This window comes from Cynocephalus volans, chromosome 4, assembly GCF_027409185.1.
Source record: "Cynocephalus volans isolate mCynVol1 chromosome 4, mCynVol1.pri, whole genome shotgun sequence".
Classification (NCBI taxonomy): Eukaryota; Metazoa; Chordata; class Mammalia; order Dermoptera; family Cynocephalidae; genus Cynocephalus; species Cynocephalus volans.
In genome coordinates this window covers 18,881,999-18,897,745 of record NC_084463.1, presented here as the reverse complement: position 1 = coordinate 18,897,745, position 15,747 = coordinate 18,881,999, and the positions used below count along the sequence as shown (strand labels likewise).

At 40.1% G+C, this 15,747-nt stretch overlaps 1 protein-coding gene across 1 annotated transcript in view; it reads left to right on the top strand.

Moving 5' to 3' along the window:
* Positions 1-15,747, top strand: part of CLMP (CXADR like membrane protein) — a 99,637-nt gene that overhangs the window by 78,098 nt on the left and 5,792 nt on the right. Inside the window, exons 2-5 of the mRNA XM_063093746.1 lie at positions 2,559-2,716; positions 13,329-13,530; positions 14,367-14,534; positions 15,005-15,127. Coding sequence (XP_062949816.1) covers positions 2,559-2,716; positions 13,329-13,530; positions 14,367-14,534; positions 15,005-15,127 — 651 coding nt within the window. The remainder of the gene's footprint in view (positions 1-2,558; positions 2,717-13,328; positions 13,531-14,366; positions 14,535-15,004; positions 15,128-15,747) is intronic.

Here is a 15,747-nt window from a genome sequence, read left to right as displayed (position 1 = left end):
TGAAGAAGTTTATATGTTTCTATTAGTCATGATCCTTGGTCTTTAGCTCTTAAAACCCTTCTGAAGTGTCAGAGTGAGTTCTCTCCAGGAGAGAGGACTTCACACAAGCCCTGGCACTTGGGGCTGTTCCAATCTGGAGGTTGCGAATCTTTTCCAATCTGTTTCATTGTGATTGGCTTGAAAGAGATCATTTCTCACATTGAGTTTTTTTTTTTACTGTGTAAAGAGATAAAGGAAGATCCAGAGCAAAAGCACACCTTAAATGCCACATCATTCCTAGAATCCACGTGATGTTTCATTTATATCAATTCATCAGTCATCAATAGTCAGCAAGATTATAGCCTTAGCCAGGTACTGAGAGAGAGAAGGTAGGCTTGGAGTCTGTCTTAGCCAGTTCAGACTGCCATAACAAACTACTGTAGACTGGGTGGCTTAAACACACATCTATTTTTCATAGTTCTGGAGGCTGGGAAATCCAAGATCAAGGCACCAGCAGATTCAATCTGATGAGGGCTCGCTTCCTGGTTCAAGACACCATCTTTTATGGCCTTACATGGCAAAAGGGACGAGGGAGCTCTCTGGTGTCTCTTTCATAAGGGCACTTATCCCATTCATGAAGGTCCTACCCTGATGACATAATCACCTCTCAAAGTCCTTACTTCCTAATGCCATCACATTGGGGGTTAGACTTTCGACATATGAATTTTGGGGGGGATACAAACTTTCAGTCTATAGCAGAGTCTAAATTTGCTGACAGAATACCATTCCTGGAAAAAGATAAAGTTAGAGGTAAAGAAAGACAAAAGTGGAACTAAATTCCTATTGTCCAAAGGGAGATTGGATGGACAGAGGGAGAAGATCTACATGGGGTAACTTGGAATTTTGTTTTGGATAGAAAAGGCTGTTTCATATTTTGAAACCACATGACATGAAACTAAAGAGAATGGAAGGTAGAAGTTGGGGAGATAAAAAATGTGTGTCTCTCAGGGAAGCAGGAACTCCCTACAACAACTCACTTGTTCCCAGAGGCATTTCTGAGCTTATGAAGAGGTCTAGAAGACTAACCTGTCTCTAAGAAGGCTCTAAGGAGTGACCTGAAAACCCACCTGTGACCTGATACTGTGGCCTGTTCTGGGGAGGACATCAATCCCTGACTTTCCTTCTCCCACATACAATGTTTTTGTGGAATGACCAAAAACATTCAGGGACCTGACAGTCTAGCCCAGGCACAATTGATCACAACAGGAGCATTTCCGAGAGATTTATTTATGAGGCATGAGAGAAATGAAAAATGAAAAAATAAAGCAATGCCCAGGGTGCTGTGCCTTCCCCTAACGCATCCACGGTGGAAAGGCAGGCATTGCAGTCAGGGAAAGAGCACAGGGTTGCCTGGTGGACTGTTCTGCCTGGATATTGCAAAAATTTAACTTCTCTTTCACAAATGCATGTCTCAGTATCTCCAGCCTAATTTATTACTACTTTTCCCCATTTATTCTTCACACCAGCCAAGCTGAGCTATTTATTACCATTTGCTCCCCCCCCTTTCCATCCTGTGCCCTTGTGCCTGTTATCTCCCCTACCCATATCTCAACACCTTTCCTCATCCTCTATTTCTATCTACCTGAATTCCATTTTCCAAAGCCCATATCAAATACCACCTCCTTAATAATACAATCAGTTGCCTTTTATTCAGAGCCTCTATCTGCTAAACACTATGCTGGATGAGTTACATATTTCTAATATTTACAAAACCCTCAAAGGATTTAAGCTTTTCCCGAACACTATAATTAATTGCCTATAATTTTTCTCCTCTAAATTAGCATAGCTCATTGATCATAAATGATTTCCCTTTATATTACAATATTCATGTAATTGTCTTTTCATCCTCCTAAATACATGCTCCTGGTCAGCAACAAGTGTTGCTGGATTTAAAGAATCTCATTTGCAAAATAAGATTTATCTCTAAGATTTTCTCCAGCTTCGAATGTCTATAATTCTGACTTTAAGAACATGAGTTAGGGCCGGCCTGTGGCTCACTCGGTAGAGTGCGGTGCTGATAACGCCAAGGCCACGGGTTCGGATCCTATATAGGGATGGCTGGTTTGCTCACTGGCTGAGCGTGGTGCTGGCAACACCAAGTCAAGGGTTGAGATCCCCTTACCGGTCATCTTTAAAAAAAAAAAAAAAAAAAAGAACATGAGTTGCTGGGCAACTTAGTGCACAGTTTCCATGAATATTGTTCTTTTGGAAGCCTCTGCTAGTAGGAGACAGAAAGATTAAAAGACACAGTTGACCTAAGTAATTTCATTGTTCACTGAAGCCCAGTAAGGTAGGAAAGATGGGCACTAGTAGGATGTAATTCAGGGGGTTAAAGAAAATGTGATGAATTCAGTTATTAAAGGGGCCAGGACTTCTAGTACGTCTGGTCTAGGATTCTACCAACACCTTGACCTGTTCTTTACCCACAGGAACATCGAATAATTATTTGTTGTAATATTTGCTCCCCACACATTGCCATCCAGTTTCTGCATTACTCAATAGAGGTTTTCCTCTTCCAGTTTCCTACTGTGTTGGAACCTTCGGGACCCACACTGAGATCAAGAGAGTGGCAGAGGAAAAGGTCACTTTGCCCTGTCACCATCAGCTGGGGCTCCCAGAAAAAGACACCCTGGATATTGAATGGCTGCTCACCGATAATGAAGGGAACCAAAAAGTGGTAAGTATATACCTGGCTAGAATCTCCCCTCCACGTCATCCTCCTATATTTGCCTTTCCTCAGTATATGAGTCCATTTCTGTTACTTATAACAAAACACCTGGAACTGGGTGATTTGTAAAGAAAACAAAATTTACCGCTTACAGTTTCAGAAGCTCTTAAGTCCAAAGTCCAGGGAACACATCTGGTGAAGGCCTTGGTGGTGGTAACAGTGACCCAGGGGTCTCACATGGCAGAAAATGGCAGAGCAGAGAGAGACTGACCTCTTGTGTGCTCCTTTTTCAAAGCCCTCAGAAACACACTCCTGACCACCGTTGTTAATCCATTCACTACAGCATGGTCCTACAATCTAGTCATCTCTTCAAGGCCCCACCTTTTAATTACCATAATAGGATTTCCCACCCTCAGCAATTACAATGGGGATTAATTCTACCCAAAGCACTCAGTCCTTCAGTCTTTCTCATTAGGTCTGAAAGAGCTAGAATTGCTTTATTGCTTTTTCATCTGGCTACACTTGAAAAACACTGGATATAAAACTACAGGAAAGGGCATCTGAGGTGTGAGGATAAGAGACTGTGTTCTCTGAGTGAGTCAGAACTACTAGAAAGCTACCTGGCATTTGCCCAGGGAGGGAATCTGCACTACTAGTGTTTTTGCCCAAGAAGGGGACTAAGATGCAGAAGCTTGATTCCCTAGTCTTGTGGGCCAGAACCCAAAGCCTACTCTAGGAGGACTGCTCCTCTTCCTCCTCTTAAACCATCACCACCTGCCTATGCTTCAGCTTTGCACAAAGTCATGACTTCCAAGCTATAAGACTATGGGATATGACAAACAACAAATGAGGCAGAGAAACATGAATGGAAATGTTTAACACATATACAATTGGCCAGCAAAAGTATTGATAGTGGTTCTGGAGTTGGAAAATAAAGGAGTAGCCCCTGAGTGTTCAGTGCTCAGGTTGGGTAGGGCCATGATAGTCTACTGGTTCTAAGTGCTCTGGCAGTGTGAACAGAACTTGCAGTGCAGGGCTGGCTGTGGCTTACTCGGGAGAGTGTGGTGCTGATAACACCAAGGTCATGGGTTTGGATCCTATATACGGATGGCTGGTTCACTCACTGGCTGAGCATGGTACAGACAACACCAAGCCAAGGGTTAAGATCCCCTTACCAGTCATCTTCTTTTAAAAAAAAAAAAAGAAGCTGCAGTGCTCTGCCTCCTGATGACACACTGGGCTGGCCATTATTAGAGAATGAGAACTCAGTAACCTATTATTACTGTCCTTTCTACCTTGTCTGTACTCAGCCATGGTAGCTTTTCTCAATTCATGCTTTCTAGTGTAACTATTCTCACCCCCTTTACTCATTGACTTATTTTTTTGTTGTTGTTGCTAAAAGACACATTTTGTTAAAAATTTTGTGATTTAAAAAATTCTGTAACTTAGGGAAGCTGATTTTTCAAAAAAAGACTTTTGTCCTTTTTTTCAGAGCTTTACTTTTTTTGCTGCTAAAAAATGAAAAGTTGTCCTTTCTTCTTGTCTGTCTACACCACTAATTTCATTATGCTGGGAGAAGCTAAGGTTTTCACAGAAAATAAGTTTCATGATCACCATTGAAGTTTTAACCTGCTTAAATAGTTGTCTACATCACTTGTTATTTTGATGTTGCTTGTCATTTTGTTCTCATAATGCATCATCCTAAGACTATCTGTTATCTGTAGAGCAAGTTCACCTTAACCTGATCTTTTTTATTCCAACAACTTCTTGGTCAATCCTAGATATGATACTCTCAATTCTAAATGAAGTACATAAGAGCCCATGTTCCTGCACTAAAAGTCCAAGAATGACTCTGATAAAGATTCTTTCTCCTCTGAGCACACTTGAGTCAGCCTCCTGAGTTCTTTCTGACTAGGCCTAATCTTAAGCTCCCCTTTTTGTCCTTGTAGAATCCATTTTGAGCAAGAATCCTGCTAAGTCAGTTTAGTGAAAATACCCCACCCTTGGTATCTGACCACCCTCAGTATCCTTTACCTTAGCCTGCCTTCAACAATAATCCCATCAAGCCCATTTAGCCAGAAACTCCTTTACCCCTAATGTTTCCTCTTCGTAATTTTCTGTCCACTAACCTCCACCCTTCTTCTTGGTTATAATCCTACTGCTTGTTCTACTTGTTGGGGTTTGAATTGTGCCCAATCTCCCTCTCCAACTGCAAGACCCCACTGCAGCAATCCCTATACCTATTGTCTTGGCCCCCCTTAAATAAAGTCTGCCTTACCATCTTTAACAAATGTCACTAAAGAATTTGCTCTTTTACAACTCCACACATTTATTTTTATTTTTTTAAAAGATGACTGTAAGGGGATCTTAACCCTTGACTTGGTGCTGTCAGCACCACACTCTCCCAAGTGAGCTAACCAGCCATCCCTATATGGGATCCGAACCCATGGCCTTAGTGTTATCAGCACCACACTCTCCCAAGTGAGCCATGGGCCGGCCCACAACTCCACACATTTAACTTTCACCCAAATGTTTTCATTTGGACTAAGGAAAAAAAGAGTTGCTTGCTTATGTAGCCAAGTGAATGCAAGGGTTAGGAAGTTAATTGTTCATTTTAAAAGGCCACTGATATGGCTTTAAGCAGCCACAATTTCCTGCTTGTCTTCAGTTGATACTCTAAAGCAAGGATGATCATTTATTCAATCATTCAGATTACACAAATTTATTAAGCACTGACTGTATGCCATGCTAGGTACCAGGATACAATAGTGAAGAAGATGCCATAGTCCCTGCCTTCTTGGAGCTTACAGTGATAGGACAGTTGGAAGGAAGGGAGGAAGGGAGGAAGGGAGGAAGGAAGGATGGAAGGAAGGAAGGAAGGAAGGAAGGAGGGAAGGAAGGAAGGTTTGTTATTAGGCCCATTTAACAAATAAGGAACAAGGTATTTACACACACATAAAGGGAGCAAATTGTCTAGGGTCACTTATTTTGCATTTCTTAAATTAGGCATTCTGACATTAGTGCCTGGGCTGTTAACCACTAGCTTCAAAAATGATTACCTTCAAAAATGATTTCATAGAGCAAGGTGTTATAACACCAAGGTCAAGGGTTCAGATCCCCATACTGGCCAGCTGCCAAAAAATCAAAAAATAATCTTAAAGTGTAGTATGTGTATGTTATGTAGGAAATAAAGAGAACGTGGAGAGAAAATTAGTCCAGACAGAACTAATTATGCAAAGACCCTGATGCAAGAAAAAGCTTGGCACTACTGGAAGTTTTAAAAGATCAAAATCAATTTAGTTAAATTCAATAAACATTTCTTGGATTCCCACTAGACACATACCCCACAGCAAAAGTTGAAGAGATAAATGTATAAAGAGACTATTTCAGAACTAAGTGGTAAATATCATGATAGAGATAAGCAGTGTCTCCTCTAGATTAATCTAGAGGAGACACTGGCCAAGAGTAGTTGGAAGAGGGGAGAAGTCAAGGGTAGTGTCCTATAAGAAAGCATAGCTGATCTAAATCTTGATAGAAGGAACTGCCCTGAAGACATCACAAGAGCACAGACACAAAGGCTGGGAAATTCTGAGAAATCATAAGCAGCTAGTACAGGTAGAGTGTAAAATGTGGGCCTGCAGAGGTTGTTGGACCAGAACATGAAAGATCTTCTATGCCACATGAGGGAGGTTAGAATTGATCCTAGGATGTCATGGAGTTCTTAGAGGATTTTAAGAGTGCAAGGGACATATTTGCATTTTAGGGTGATTACTCTGATACAGTATGGCACACTAAGGAAGACTCAAATAAAAGCAAGATCAGTTGAACAATGTCAGACTATACAATAGGGCTTACATGACAGTCGACAGGTAGTTGGGATATCAAAATGAGCATAACAAATATTTAGTGGATAAATTTGCCAGGATTATATAATTGCCAGGGTGTTGAGAATTAGAGTGAGGGTGACTGAGAAAGAAAATACAGGAAGGACTGAAATGGATGTGGTGCTTAAAGTAGGTTACCCAATGACGTAGATCACAAGTTTAGCTTGGCATTTCAATCTGAGAAGAAATGTTTTCATCCTTTTTGTCTAGGATGCCCAGAGTATGCTGGGAACATTTGGCGGTGGATAGGCAATCTCTGGAATATTAGAATTTCAGTCTTGATAGCATGGCCACTAGAACTTTCCTCCTGGTTCTAGGGTTGGAAATACAACTAAATTTCCAAAGTAAGAGTGGCCACCTCCCCTAAGGTCAATCAGGAACACACAACAGTAATATTTCCTCCTCGGTACCAGCCAGCCACCAAAAAAAAAAAAAAAAAAATCTGTATCTATATCTATATCTATCTATCTTTCTATATATATATATTATATATATTATATTTTCCCCTCTTTTTTCAGGTGGAGAAATTAGGATAGAGATGTTCTAAATTCCCATGCCTGACCACTCACACTTCATTCTTCCCCCTTTCCCTTTCTGCATGGTCCAGACTGCACTGGCCATAGGTGCCATATTCAGTGGGCCAAGTATTCGTGTGCAATGTGCAAAGGTGATGGGAAACAGATGAAGGCTTTTAGCCAGGGGAGCTTTGCTACACAAATGTATGGGATGATTAACAAATGTATGGGATGATTAATATTCTTGAGATACTGGACTGAACAATTTTGGAAGCCTTAGAAGCTTTCTTGATCCCAGAATCAGCCTAATAAAAATGATGATGCTAACATTTGAGTGCTTACTCATTCCCACAAAAATCATATGATGTAGCTTATCCCTGTTTTACAGTAGAAGACCTTAAGGCTCGGAAATGTTACTTAACTGACTGAGGCACACAGCTGTTAAGTGGAAGAACTTCCATTTGAATGTAGACCATTTGACTCCGCAGCCTGCCCACTCAATCATGGTGCCCGCCCACTCAATCACGGTGCCATGGTGTAGCAATTTTTCACAATCTGGGTCACAACTGATTAGTGGATCCTAAGCGATCAGAAATTTTGTTTTTGTTTTGTTTTAACACACGTAGACTAGAAAATATCAGCGTATACTCGTATTGTACGTATACTTTTTCATGAAATTTATATTTCAGTTATATAAATGTATGCTATGCATGTGCTAGATCATGAAGAAAAATGTATTTCTTTCTTTTTTTTTTTTTTTTTAAGAAAAATGTATTTCTTAATGTGAGTCTGTTCAAAACAATTCGAAAGACACTGTTATACCACGCTTCTAGCATCCAAAGCAGCCAGATTCTACTCTAGGTCACACCTACCAAGGCTCTCCAAGGTCAAATGTTCCCTTCAAGGCAAAGGTGTCTCCTAATGCTAGCCCAAATATTAAAATAAGCAAGAAAGAGGGCTGGCTGGTTAGATTAGTTGGTTAGAGAGTGGTGTTGATAACACCAAGGTCAAAGGTTCAGATCCCAGGACTAGCCAAAAAAATTTTTAAATGATGAAAATGAAAATAGAAAACAAATTAACAAAAAAGAAATTCTAAAGCCCTCAGACCAAAAATGTCACCAAGCTCCCAAAGCCCATAAAACCCCGAAGTTCCTAAAAATTACCCAGCCTTTACTGTCTTCTAGGTTTAGCATCTCTTCATTCTTCCTGGGAAGCACAAACTGACTTCCTCATAGGTAATTATACACCTGGGGAAAATATGGACAAGAAAGAATGTTAACTGAGCACCTATTAAGTATTCCAAGCTTACTTGCCTTATCTCCAGACATCAGCCCTCCACTTTCAGTCTTTGAGCGGAGATAAGCTCTAGAGCTTCCAGTTTTTTCTTGCTTCTAATGCACTTCCTCCTCTCCCCATTGTTCCATCAGTTTGGCATTTCTATGGCAGCTCCTTCCACCTGCCAAGAAACCTACCCTTCCTATGGAGTACAACAGGATGTTGGACCAACAATGCCCTGCAGACATTTCAAACAAACAAGTTCGACATTGGGGAGAAGGGCTATAATCCTAGCTCTTCCTGGTCTGTGTCTAAAGCAGAAGGCTTTACTTTGAGTGCTAGGAACCCTATGGAATAACTTGTATTTGCAAAATAACATGTTATATGCATTTTTCTGGGTCAGAGTGCATAGCTTTTATCTGATTGGGAGGAAAACAAAAAGCAGTGAGGTGGGACTATGCATTTACTCAGAAATGGTGCTGGTTACAGCCTGGCATATCAGAGGCTGGTTGCATTTTAAGGGGTAAGAATAGGATAGAAACTTCTCCCTGGCCCTAAGAACTCCTCCCTGGGAGGTCCAGCCTCTGTGGGAAAGTGCAGTTATTGATTAGTGATGCCTACCATGAATACAGGAGGGGCCAGAAGAACTATCCCATTCTAGCAGGATTAAACTGCAGCTGCCACAGTTTTAGATTAAGATAGAAGACACTCAACAAATATGTACTAAAGAATGGTCTTAAATCTAAGTGGTGTGTTAGAGACTCACCACCTTAATCTCCTTAATCTTACCTTAAAATTTTCACTGTCTCATGCTTTTTTTTAATGCAAGTCGTTAATATTTGTAAAGTACTCGGAACAGTGCCTAGCACAAAATAATGCCACACATGTGTTGCTAAATAAAGACAAAAATCCTGACTGAATGCACTGCATCATGTTGGTGGATTTTCATTTCTATGTCTAATTTACATTCATAAAGCCACAGTAGTCACTAAGTGGTCATTGGGTGAAGGAACAATGTCCTTTTACATACATTGTCTCTTTTAAAATTCTTATTATAAGCCCTCCCCCGCTCCCTCCCTTCATAACATGCAGCTTAGGGCTGGCCTGTGGCTCACTCAGGAGAGTGCGGTGCTGATAACAAGGCCACGGGTTCGGGTCCTATATAGGGATTGCCGGTTGGCTCACTGGCTGAGCGTGATGCTGACAACACCACGCCAAGGGTTAAGATCCCCTTTCCGGTCATTTTTATAAAAAGAACCAAAAAACATGCAGCTTACCACTACACACACAATTGGTAGGTACCTCCTGAACATCATCTTCACGCTAAGGAACATTCTGAAAAGTACAGTAAATGCATTATTTCAGTCGAAAGTTCACTCTTTACTTCTAGACAGACATTTTGTCTTGGGTTTCAGTATTCTTTTCAATAGAAGCTGCAAGTTATGGGGAGGAGGGAAGGCTACATGTTGGGGGGCCAGGGGGACAAGGGAAGGAAAAGGGATTTATCCCCAGAAATCTTGGGTTCCAGTCTCAGCTCTGAAATCCATCTAGGGCAAGGGCCTTCACCTTTTAGAGTCTAAAAGGTTTAGAATCCAAGTTTTCTGGAGAAAAATTAGACCCTGATTTACCTAATTAGGTCCTAATTTTTCTCATGTATGAGTTTCTGCAGAAATAGAAATTAACTTGTGGAGAGCTGATAATGATGCTTATGTTCCTTATCTATAGCAATACAAATTATTCTTGCTCATAGAGATGCAAATGAATTTGTCCAAAGGAGAATATAAATCTCTTTTAGTTCCAATTCTCATCTGAACTGGTTGAAACATCTCACTGGTTCTATCACTGATTACTGAGTGAAGTAAAATCTTCGAAACATGTTTATTTTCCATATATATGAGAGTCATTACTTTTTTTAAAAAAAGTTATCTTTTAACACTTATAATACTCAATTCTTTGTATTATTATCATCTCTAACATAGCACCAAGTACACAATATGTTTTCAATAAATGCTTATTGACTTTTGTTTTTTCAGTAAATGCTTATTGAATGAAGAACTGTGGAGTTGCAAAATAGCCTAGCCAAAGACAAGACAACAGATGTGTATAACATCAGATAAACTCAAAGGGTCCCCTGGACAATGCCCAGCATTATAGAAAGGGCACACAGCATCCTATTTGCTCATTTCAAAGTCTCTCACAATTTCTCTTCAAATAAAAATGGTGCAAAGAAATGCTATGGATTGGAACAATAAAAAGAGACTATTCTCAGTCTAAGTATCATATCAGGAAAGGTTTTGTGAGAGGTAACATTGATTTTGGACTTAAAAGAATGAACAGGGTTTCTTTATATGGTGAGATGGAGAAAAGGGAGTTTCTAAGTGGGAAAATGCAGTGAGTAAAGGCACAGGAGCACAAAGAAAGCATGATATATTAAAGAAAGGGAAACAAGGTAATTTGACTGCAGCCGGGTATGTGAAGTGGACTAAACAGAATGACACTGGGAAGGTTTAGAGTTTACTTTGAGGAACCTAGGCTGAGCCTGGTCATCATTCAGAGGTGGCAGGGAACCATTAAATGTTTTTGAGCTGAAAAAGAGCTAATGTGAGTTTTCCATTAATAAGACTAACTTGTCAGCAGTATGTAAGGTAGATTGGAGAGAACAGAAGGATATAGCAGCCAGGCAGCTGGAAATACAAAAATGGAGTTCAAAAATATGCTGGGAATAGAGAAAAGGATATAAGAATTGTCACAATAATGGTGGTGTTTGAAATGAGAGCGCAATGTTGAGTGAAGATGTTTTAAGTGTATTATCAGTTACAGTATTTAATATTCTTACTCGGTTCTCCCCCATTTCCTCCCCTCACCCACCCCGGACTGTGAGCTCTTCAGTATAGGAACTGAGTCTTACTCCTGCTTGTTTTCTCAGTGCTGCGTATGGTACCTGACACACAAGCTCAATAAATATTTGCTGAAGAAGAAGAATTTGCAGAGAAAGGAGAAAACATTTTTCTGAGAGAGGTGGTAAGGGCAAGAGGGATGATGACACTGAAGAGTTTTGATATAATGGAAAGAACTGATGGACATTTTATTGGGTGGCTTAGAATCTTTTCAGGAAAGCGTCTGGTGAGCCTACAGAGCATCACATGATTGAGAATGCGGTTAGGGTTTGAGTAAAACAATTTTGAACAGCTGCAGCTAGAAATGTGTTCGGGAGACACCCATATGCTTTCTTGCCTTCTTTAGTGCTGTCCTGTGTATCTGAAATGCTCCCTTCAGCCCTCTTCTCCCTGCCTCTTGTCTCTTTAGTCTACTCATCTTTCAAAGCCTAACTCAAATGCCACCAACTTTTCTGGAACACTTTCCCTGATACTATGTCAAGTAAATCATTCCTTTTTCTACGTCTATACTTCTCTCATAGTTAGTCCCACTAGATTATAAATCACTTGAAGACATGAAGAGGGTTTTACTATTCCGAATAGCTTCCTCCAGACCTGATGGGAAGCAGTCATTCCCATTTATTGTTTGCTGATGTTTAAATCAAATGAGTTTAAGAATATGACTACTGAGTGGCAGGGTGAAAAAGCTGAAGTTAAATGGCTTGAAATCCTGGTGGACTACTACAGCATGGATTTTGTGGCTAGCAGGAGTGAGGTGATAGACTAGGAGAACCCAGGGAAAGGTTAAAGAACTAGAGGTTGTAATGTAGGCACATGAAATTTTAGTAAAAACCAAGGAGATTATTTTCTGTTGAGGAAATCTAAACTTTGGCTTCCCTAACTGGGAAAACAAAGACATGAAGCCCATGTGTATTTTATGGAAGGAAGGGACATAATTTTTTTCCACCTAATTTACTCTTGCTAATCTGTAGTAAAGCCACAAGAGAAAGAAAACCAAACAATGAAGCCCTCAGAATCAGACTTGAATTTTACCCATTGACTTCTACTCTTTCTTAACTTCTCTAATCCCGTCCCCTGGATTCTCAGTTTTCAGAACAAAACACTGACTTTTTCAGTTTCACTTTTTCTCTTTCATTTCCAAACTTTCTGAAAAAACAGTTAATGAGCAGTTAAATGAATACAGGTGGGGAGAAAAGGAACAGGGAGAGAGGTTAACTGTGGTATGCGAGAACAATTAACTAGATGGTGTTTAGAGACCTGTTTTCAAATCCTGGTTCTGCCACCTGTCTGAGAAATGGGGATAAAAACTACCTGAAAAATTTGTGGTGAGAAATAAATTAGATGGCACGTGAAAGCACCTAGCACAAGGAGTGTAGTCTACTTTGAATAGGTCACATGCAAGAGATAGAAAATGCAAAAGATAGAAAAGGGTATACAGGGAAAAGATTAAGTCTCCCTCCTCGTCCTCACCCTCTGTTCTCTCAATTCACCTCAGTCAACTACTGATAACATTTATTGTGTACTCTTCCAGATGTTCTGTGCTTAACGTATGTAGAGCTGTAAGTTTTTTTTTTTTTTAAAAAGATGACCGGTAAGGGGATCTTAACCCTTGACTTGGTGTTATCAGCACCACACTCTCCCAAGTGAGCCACGGGCCAGCCCGTGCTGTAAGTTTTTTTAAAGGTATCCTTTCCTTGCCTTAGCTGTGTGACCTTTAGTATATAACTCAAAATTAAAATTCCTTATCCATAAAATGGAGTAGTTCTGAGCATTTAATGAAATAATTAGCATCTTATAGTTAAATGTTACCCAAATATGCGTGTTATCATTCTTGGAAGGAGAAGCAAGGCCTAGGCAAATGTATCGTATTTTTAACTTTTACTTACAACAGATGTCTCTTGGACCCTTAGAATCAGCCCCAGGCTTGACTTCTTTGTGCCATGGGGAGAATTCCCTTTCCTCATCTTCACATCAGCAGGGAGGAAGGCTGAGAGCCACACTGCTTGACCCTTCCTTGGTCTGCCACACCCTGCCTTGGTCTGCCCCACAGGTGATCACGTACTCCAGTCGTCATGTCTACAATAACTTGACTGAGGAACAGAAAGGCCGAGTGGCCTTTGCTTCCAATTTCCTGGCAGGAGATGCTTCCCTGCAGATTGAGCCTCTGAAGCCCAGTGATGAGGGCCGGTACACCTGCAAGGTGAAGAATTCAGGGCGTTATGTGTGGAGCCATGTCATCTTAAAAGTCTTAGGTAAGATAGGGTGCCAAGGTAACTGCCTACATCTTATTAATAACATCTCTGGGAAGGAGAGCCAGATACATCATGGTAGTACAAAACTTTGTGTTCAGTACTTTGTGTTATACATTCAGAGGTCACCCAGTCCAGTTCCCTGGGAAGAAGTGTGTCATGTTCTGTATCTTAGCCATAATCTAGGAGAAAATATAATCACAATTATTCATTGTAGCCCATTACAAAATTTAATTAAATATTATCTAATATTAGAGTGGTATCCTTATATTGAACTTAAATTTCTCAGGTATGCATCAAATTCATTTTGTTTTTTGACAGCGAGAGCTACAAATTTCTATCTAATTATTTCCAAATTAATAAATTTTTATCCCTATTTCAGTATCAGTAAAATTATAACCAACTTTCCTAAAATTTGCAGTAAATAACAGTGTCTCTTCTCTGAGCAGTGATGAGTAAATTTCTGAGGCAGCCCCTGAAAATTACAATAGCACCACTGGTAGCAGCCGGAATCAGGGTGGGGGGTGTATGTGTGTGTACAGAGCGGAGGTGGGTGTACTTCTGAGGGTAATGTAAAGCATGGCTAGTTGAATCCCCATTCCAAAGTTGATGATAAGGCTGTTTAGCTCAGTTGGTAGAGCATGGTGCTGATAATACCAAGGTCAAGGGTTTGGACCCCTATACTGGCCAGCCACAAAAAAAAAAAAAAAAAAAAAAAAAAAAAATTGACCATAAGGGATAGCTGCAGAAATAACTCAATAGGACATAGTTTTTCCATTAAATCTAGTGTTTGAAGGTCTTTGAATCATTACATTTTTTTGTTTGTTTGTTTTGGCCAGTGAGACCATCCAAGCCCAAGTGTGAGTTGGAAGGAGAGCTGACGGAAGGAAGTGACCTGACTTTGCAGTGTGAGTCATCCTCTGGCACAAAGCCCATTGTGTATTACTGGCAGCGAATCCGGGAGAAAGAGGGGGAGGATGAACATCTGCCTCCCAAATCTAGGATTGGTAAGTCATTTTCCTACCAGTCTATTGAGCCAACAAGATAGTACTCTATCTATGAATTCTAAATCTGGTTGGTCAGCAACTCACTACATGACCTTGAATATACAGCTGAACTTCTCGAATAGCCATTTTTTCATCCATAGACTAGGACAGAAATCTTGTCTTTTCTTTCCTCAAATGGCATGTAAAACTGGTAAGAGAGATTAGGAAGAAATGTACTATATGAATCCACTATGCCTAATTATCTTGCTTAGTATACCTTAAATCTTCACAATCTTGTGTATGTTTTGAGAATGCACTACAACTTGAAAGGATGTTCACCTTTCTTTCCACGTTTCAAAAAGGGATTATTCCTATAATTTCATTCATGTCAAACTGTAACTAGAAAACTTAGGTCAGTGGCACAATAAAGTAAACAATAAATACAGATGCTATCACTAAGATTGTTACAGTCATTCTTCCTTCTTGTGCAGACTACAACAACCCTGGACGAGTTCTGCTGCAGAATCTTACCATGTCTTCCTCTGGACTCTATCAGTGCACAGCAGGCAATGAGGCTGGGAAGGAAAGCTGTGTGGTGCGAGTGACTGTACAGTGTAAGTATCCAAAGGAGTTTTTTGTTTTTGTTTTTTGCATTGTGGTTCAGTGGAAGATATTTTAATCGTGAAGTAAGGTCAAAGCCTTTATTTCCAGAAGGATATGGCTATCACCAAAATAAACTCAGTGGTTTCAAGGACCATTCAACAATTTTATTTGACTCTATATTTACAAATGTGTGAATGAACAAGCCTCCTAAAGCAATTTACTATGTCCAAGAGGGGATCAAATAAGCACCAGTCTTAAAAAAAATAAACAAAACTAGGGGCTGGCTGGTTAGCTCAGTTGGTTAGGGTGCAGTGTCATAACACCAAGGTCAAGGGTTCAGATCCCCATACCAGCAGGCCACTAGAAAATAAAAATAAATAAAATAAAAATGTTTCAAAATATACTTCTAAATTCATGGGTCAAAGAAAAACTTGTAAAAAACAAACAAAACCACCCAGTGAGTTATATACCATGTACCATTCTAGGCAAGTAGATGAGATTTCTCCTGCCCCAGAATGTTTGTGCGTGTCCTCATACGCACACATACATATGCATGCATGTATGTGTGTGTGTGTTATAATCAAGAATTAGATTTAAGTTTCAGATGAGAGATAGCACCAAGGAGACTAAG